This window comes from Cuculus canorus, chromosome 4 (genome assembly GCF_017976375.1).
Source record: "Cuculus canorus isolate bCucCan1 chromosome 4, bCucCan1.pri, whole genome shotgun sequence".
Classification (NCBI taxonomy): domain Eukaryota; kingdom Metazoa; phylum Chordata; class Aves; order Cuculiformes; family Cuculidae; genus Cuculus; species Cuculus canorus.
Genome location: NC_071404.1, coordinates 72,476,693 through 72,483,520, shown reverse-complemented (window position 1 = coordinate 72,483,520; position 6,828 = coordinate 72,476,693). Strand labels below are relative to the sequence as shown.

Sequence of the window (6,828 nt, the reverse complement as noted above, 5' to 3'; positions counted from 1 at the left end):
AAGTTGGGGCTGGTCGGCGGTGGAGGAGGAGGAGGGTCCGTGGATTTTTACAAACGCTGCCCCGGCGGAGCGCTCGCAGCCGGGCATGGTGGAGGCGAGGAGAGGCGGCGGAGCGCGGGGGTCCCGGCGGTAGGAGGAGGAAAAGGAGGAGGAGATGCGGAGTTGGCGGCGGAGCGTCCCGTGAGCGCGGCGGGTCCGCTGTCGCCCGCGGTGGGACAGGGGCGAGCGGAGCCTCGGTGGGCGAGGAGAGAGGGGAGGGACGCGGGAGCGGTCGCGGGGCAGAGGCCGTCCCGCCGCCCAGCATGGGCTGCCCCGCCGCCGCCCGCGGGGCTCCGCTGCTGCTGCTGCTGTGGCTGCTGCTGCCGCCGCTGGGCGCCGCCGCCGAGCCCCGGCAGGTCTTCCAGGTGCTGGAGGAGCAGCCGCCCGGCACCTGGGTGGGCACCATCGCCACCCGCCCCGGCTTCACCTACCGGCTGAGCGAGCATCACGCCCTCTTCTCCATCAACGCCACGTCGGGCGCTTTGCACACCCGCGCCACCATCGACCGCGAGAGCCTGGCCAGCGACGTGGTGGACCTGGTGGTGCTCTCCAGCCAGCCCACCTACCCCAGCGAGGTGCGGGTCCTGGTGCTCGACCTCAACGACAACGCGCCCGTCTTCCCGGACCCCTCCATCGTGGTGACTTTCAAGGAGGACACGGGCAGCGGGCGCCAGCTCATCCTGGACACGGCCACCGACGCGGACAGTGGCACCAATGGGGTCGATCACGGCTCCTATCGCATCGTGGCCGGCAACGAGGAGGGCAGATTCCGGCTCAACATCACCCTCAACCCCAGCGGGGAAGGAGCCTTCTTGCACCTGGTTTCCCGGGGTGGGCTGGACCGGGAGGCCACCCCAACCTACCAGCTCTTGGTGCAAGTGGAGGACAAGGGCGAGCCCCGTCGGCGAGGGTACCTTCAGGTCAACGTTACTGTCCAGGACATCAATGACAACCCACCCGTGTTCAGCCAGACTCTTTACCAGGCACGAGTGCCCGAGGATGCGCCTGTTGGGGCCAGCGTTCTCCAGGTGACTGCAGCTGATGCCGATGAAGGCACCAATGCTGACATCCGCTACCGGCTGGAGGGAGGCGATGGTGGTGGTGGGGAAGGGGCTGGCAGCCTCCCGTTTGAAGTGGACCCCGAGAGCGGAGTGATCCGGATACGGGAACACTTGGACTATGAGATGCGACAGCAGTACTCGTTGACGGTGCAGGCTATGGACCGAGGGGTGCCGGCGCTGAGTGGCCGGGCTGAGGCCCTCATCCACCTGCTCGATGTCAATGACAACGAGCCCCGGGTGAAGTTTCGCTATTTCCCGGCCACCTCCCGCTTTGCCTCTGTGGATGAGAACGCGGCTCCTGGCACAGTGGTGGCTCTGTTGACAGTAAGCGATGCTGACTCCCCTGCAGCCAATGGGAACATCTCTGTATCCATCCTGGCGGGAAACGAGCAGCGGCACTTTGAGGTGCACAGCAGTAAGGTACCCAATCTCAGCCTCATAAAGGTCGCAGCCGCGTTGGACCGGGAGCGCATCCCAGCCTACAACCTTACGGTGGCGGTGGCTGATAACTATGGGGCCCTGCCACCACCACCGGGCTCCCCCACTTCTTCTGTTTCTCATGATGGGGCAGTGGCAGCTCCCGTGAGCCGCTCATCGGTAGCTAGCTTGGTGATCTTTGTGAATGACATTAATGACCACCCCCCTGTCTTCGGGCAGTCGGTCTACACAGTGAACATCAGTGAGGAGGTGCCCCAGGGCAGCTACGTGCGGGGCCTGAGTGCCACGGACCGCGACTCGGGCCTCAACGCCAACCTCAAATACAGCATCGTCTCGGGCAACGAACTTGGCTGGTTTCGCATCAGTGAGCACAGCGGGCTGGTCACCACGGCTGGCCCCGAGGGCGGCACCACCGGGCATGCTGTGGGCACATCCATCTCCAGCGGGCTGGACCGGGAGACTGCTTCTCAGGTGGTGCTCAACATCAGTGCCCGTGACCAGGGTGTGCAGCCCAAGTTCTCCTATGCACAGCTGGTGGTGACTATCCTGGATGTCAATGACAACAAGCCTTGCTTCAATCAGCCTGAGGGCTACCAGGTGTCTGTGGCTGAAAATTCCCCATCAGGAACTGAGCTGCTGGTCCTGAGTGCCACAGATGGGGACCTGGGGGACAATGGGACTGTCCGCTTCTCCCTGCAGGAAGCAGAGCCGCCACTGGCAGCGGTTGGCCCTTCCTCGGTGACACCTCGCCGTATATTCCGCCTGGATCCTGTGTCAGGCAAGCTCAGCACCGTCTCGCAGCTGGATCGAGAGGAGCAGGCTTACTTCTCCCTGCAGGTTCTGGCCACTGATTTGGGCTCTCCTCCCCTTTCTTCGGTAGCCCGAGTTAACGTCAGTCTCCTGGATGTCAATGACAATAGCCCTGTGTTTTACCCTGTTCAGTATTTTGCCCATATCCAAGAGAACGAGCCAGCTGGAACTTATGTGACCACGGTGTCCGCCACAGACCCTGATCTGGGACCTAATGGGACAGTCAAGTACAGCATCTCGGCTGGAGACACTTCCAGGTTTCAGGTCCACGGTCGGACAGGGGTCATTACAACAAAAATAGCTCTTGATAGAGAGGAAAGAACTGCTTACCAGTTGCAGATCGTAGCCACTGATGGTGGCCATCTTCAGTCGCAGAACCAAGCCATTGTCACTATCACAGTCCTGGACACGCAGGACAATCCACCTGTTTTCAGCCAGAGCATGTACAGTTTTGTTGTCTTTGAAAATGTTGCCCTAGGCTACCACGTAGGTACTGTGTTCGCTTCCACAATGGACCTTAACACCAACATCAGTTACCTTATTACGACAGGTGACCAAAGGGGCATGTTTGCTATCAATAGAGTGACAGGGCAGATCACCACAGCCAGTATCATTGACAGGGAGGAGCAAGCGTTTTACCAGCTGAAGGTGGTTGCTAGCGGTGGGGCGATAACTGGAGATTCTATGGTCAATATAACTGTCAAAGATTTGAATGACAATTCCCCACACTTTATTCACACAGTGGAAAGTGTAAATGTGGTTGAAAACTGGAAAGCTGGGCATACCATATTCCAGGCCAAAGCTGTTGATCCTGATGAAGGTGTTAATGGCATGGTCCTTTACAGCCTTAAGCAAAACCCAAAGGGCTTGTTTTCAATTGATGAACAAACAGGTGCCATAAACTTAATAGGGCCACTTGACATAAATGCTGGGTCTTATCAGGTTGAAATCCTGGCCTCGGATATGGGGGTGCCGCAGCTGTCCTCTAACTTTATCTTGACTGTTTCTGTCCACGATGTAAATGATAACCCACCTGTGTTTGACCAGCTTTCCTATGAAATTACTATTCTGGAATCGGAGCCTGTGAATTCCAGGTTCTTTAAGGTACAGGCTTCCGACAAAGACTCGGGAGTGAACGGTGAAATAGCTTATAGTATAATTGAAGGAAATACTGGGGATGCCTTTGGCATATTCCCAGATGGTCAGCTGTATATAAAAAGTGAACTGGACCGTGAACTTCAGGAAAGGTATGTTTTACTGGTGGTTGCTTCTGATAGAGCGGTAGAACCACTCAATGCTACTGTGAACGTTACTGTAATTCTGGAGGATGTAAATGATAATAGGCCCCTGTTCAACAGTACCAACTATGCGTTTTATTTTGAAGAGGAGCAAAGAGGTGGATCTTATGTAGGTAAAATAAATGCTGTAGATAAAGACTTTGGGCCAAATGGTGAAGTCAGATATTCGTTTGAGCATATGCAGCCAGATTTCGAGCTGAACACGGTAACTGGGGAAATAAGAAGCACTCATCAGTTTGACAGAGAAGCCCTTATGAGACAAAGGGGAGCTGCAGTATTTAGTCTCACGGTCATAGCAACAGATCAGGGGTTGCCAAAGCCTCTAAAGGATCAGGCAACCGTACAGATCTACATGAAAGACATCAATGATAATGCCCCCAAATTTCTGAAAGATCTATACCAAGCTACTATATCAGAATTGGCAGCAAATCTGACACAGGTTTTAAGAGTTTCTGCTTCTGATGTCGATGAAGGTGTTAATGGCTTGATTCATTACTCTGTAATCAAGGGGAATGAAGAAAAACGGTTTGCAATTGATAGCAGCACGGGCCAGGTGACCTTAGTAGGCAGATTAGATCATGAAGCTACTGCATCTTACTCGCTTGTCATCCAAGCAGTAGACTCTGGGGCGGTTGCCCTAAGTTCAACTTGCATGTTGAGCATTGATGTGTTGGATGAAAACGACAACAGTCCTTCCTTCCCTAAATCAACGCTCTTAGTAGATGTCTTGGAAAATATGAGAGTTGGTGAACTTGTGTCATCTGTCACGGCCACTGATTCTGATTCAGGTGACAATGCTGACCTCCACTACAGCATTACAGGGACAAACAATCACGGGACCTTTAGCATCAGTCCCAACACTGGTAGTATTTTTCTTGCAAAGAAACTGGACTTTGAGACACAATCTCTGTATAAGCTTAATATAACGGCAAAAGACCAAGGAAGGCCACCACGGTCATCTACAATGTCAGTGGTGATACATGTCAGGGATTTTAATGACAACCCACCTAATTTTCCCCCGGGAGACATTTTTAAATCTATTGTTGAGAATGTTCCTGTTGGTAGTTCTGTCATTTCTGTGACTGCTCATGATCCAGATGCAGATATTAATGGGCAGTTAACATATGCAATCATTCAACAGATGCCAAGGGGTAATCATTTCCGTATAGATGAGGTGAGAGGGACAATATTTACTAATGCCGAAATAGATCGCGAGTTTGCTAATCTCTTTGAGTTGACAGTCAAAGCCATGGATCAGGCCGTTCCTGTGGAGTCCAGACGATTTGCTTTGAAAAATGTGACTATTTTGGTGACGGATCAAAATGACAATGTTCCTGTGTTCGTCTCGCAAAATGCTCTCGCAGCTGACCCTTCGGTTGTGATCGGTTCAATCCTAACGACAATTATTGCTGCGGATCCTGACGAGGGTGCCAATGGAGAAGTGGAATACGAAATAATCAATGGAGATACCGAAACTTTCATTGTGGATCGCTATAGTGGAGATTTAAGAGTAGCATCAGCTTTGGTGCCTTCTCAGCTCATATACAATCTCATAGTTTCTGCCACGGATCTTGGCCCTGAAAGGAGAAAATCCACCACTGAGATGACTATAATTCTGCAGGGGGTTGATGGCCCTGTCTTCACTCAGCCAAAATACATAACCATCTTAAAAGAAGGTGAGCCTATTGGGACAAATGTGATATCTATCGAAGCGTCAAGTCCGCGGGGCTCTGAAGCTCAGGTGGAATACTACATTGTGTCTGTCCGATGCGAAGATAAGAGTCTCGGGCGCCTCTTCACAATCGGGCGCCATACTGGTGTCATCCAGACTGCTGCCATTTTGGACAGGGAGCAAGGAGCACGCCTCTACTTGGTGGATGTTTATGCCATTGAAAAATCATCTGTTTTGCCTCGCACACAACGAGCAGAGGTAAGGCTTTTATTCAATAACTGTTTACCTACTTGCTTTCTAAACGAGCCAGTTTGCGTATTTGTTGTTGGCTGTTTTACAGACAATAATGCGCAGCAGAAGACCTGAAAGCTAAATCTGCTGTTGCATTAGTTAAAGATAACCCTTCAATTAATGTACCTTAAACTGTTCTCCTCCAAACCACCCCCAGAAACTTGGGAGGGGCTTAGGTGCACTGCTTAAATTTGTCTACTGCAGGCAAAATGTTGATCAAATAAATTTTAGGTACTGAATACTTTAGATGCTAAAAGCTTTAATCATGGGCATTTTTTGAGTGTTGCGTACATTCTCATTTTGGCAGTGGTTAATTATTTTAAGTCTTTCTATTCCTGTGTGAATTATAACTGAACTTCTGCAGTCATCATGTTAACATTTGTCTGAGAACTGGCCAGTAGGAGATTGCTTTCAAGTCTTGGATGTGCTTTGGCATCCTTGCCTGGTTAAGTCCTTCAGATCTGTCTCGTCATGCATTTCCAACTTTACCCTCACTAGTGGGTATGAAAATGGTCTTGTTTTGGTTTTTGGTTGTAGCAGGTGGTAGAAGTGTAACATTTTATCTGGCAACTTTCCTTATCGCAAAGCCATTTGGCTTGACTGAAGGGTCTTTAAATGTTCTCTGTGTAACTAGCTTGAGGAGCAAAGGGTGAAGAACAGGTTTGAAATATCATCATTTGTGAAGTACAGATGTTTTATTTGCTTTGTCTGGTAACTGAGCCGCAGAGCAAATCATTTACCCTATTCTTGATGTCTTCTGTGGGAACACAGAGAAGCCTGGCGTGAAAGGGAGCGTTGTGTTTGTTTGAAGTTGCACCATCTTCTGGAGCTGTCTTCTTCACTATGAGCCATTTAACTCGCAGTTCCTAGAAGATTGGGGCTGGCACTTCTGAGTGGGTTGACCAGCAGAGGATGCTGGTAGTGTGTGGTGGTTCAGCTGTTTCTTTCTCCACCTGAACATCATTACCTCAATATTGCACCCCTGTGCATCCCAGGCATTACTTCCAGCTGTAATTGCTCTTGGGAATTACGTTTTCAGTTTTGAGCCATGAAGGATGTTGTGGTGGTTTGGGTTCTTTCTTTTTGATTTTAGCAGATGTGGTACTTCTAATTCTTACTTGGCAGCTGTAGCTTTTTCTTTTCATAGCAACTTTTTTGTTGTTTTACTGCAGTTTAAGTATAATCTGTATAAGTATGTAACCTTACTCTCCTATACCAG

The 6,828-nt window shown here is 50.9% G+C and overlaps 1 protein-coding gene across 1 annotated transcript in view; it reads left to right on the top strand.

Annotated features, from left to right (window-relative positions):
• The first annotated feature begins 207 nt into the window (after positions 1-207).
• FAT4 (FAT atypical cadherin 4) overlaps positions 208-6,828 on the top strand; it is a 145,100-nt gene continuing 138,479 nt past the window's right edge. Inside the window, exon 1 of the mRNA XM_009566204.2 lies at positions 208-5,576. Coding sequence (XP_009564499.2) covers positions 303-5,576 — 5,274 coding nt within the window. The 5' untranslated portion in view covers positions 208-302. The remainder of the gene's footprint in view (positions 5,577-6,828) is intronic.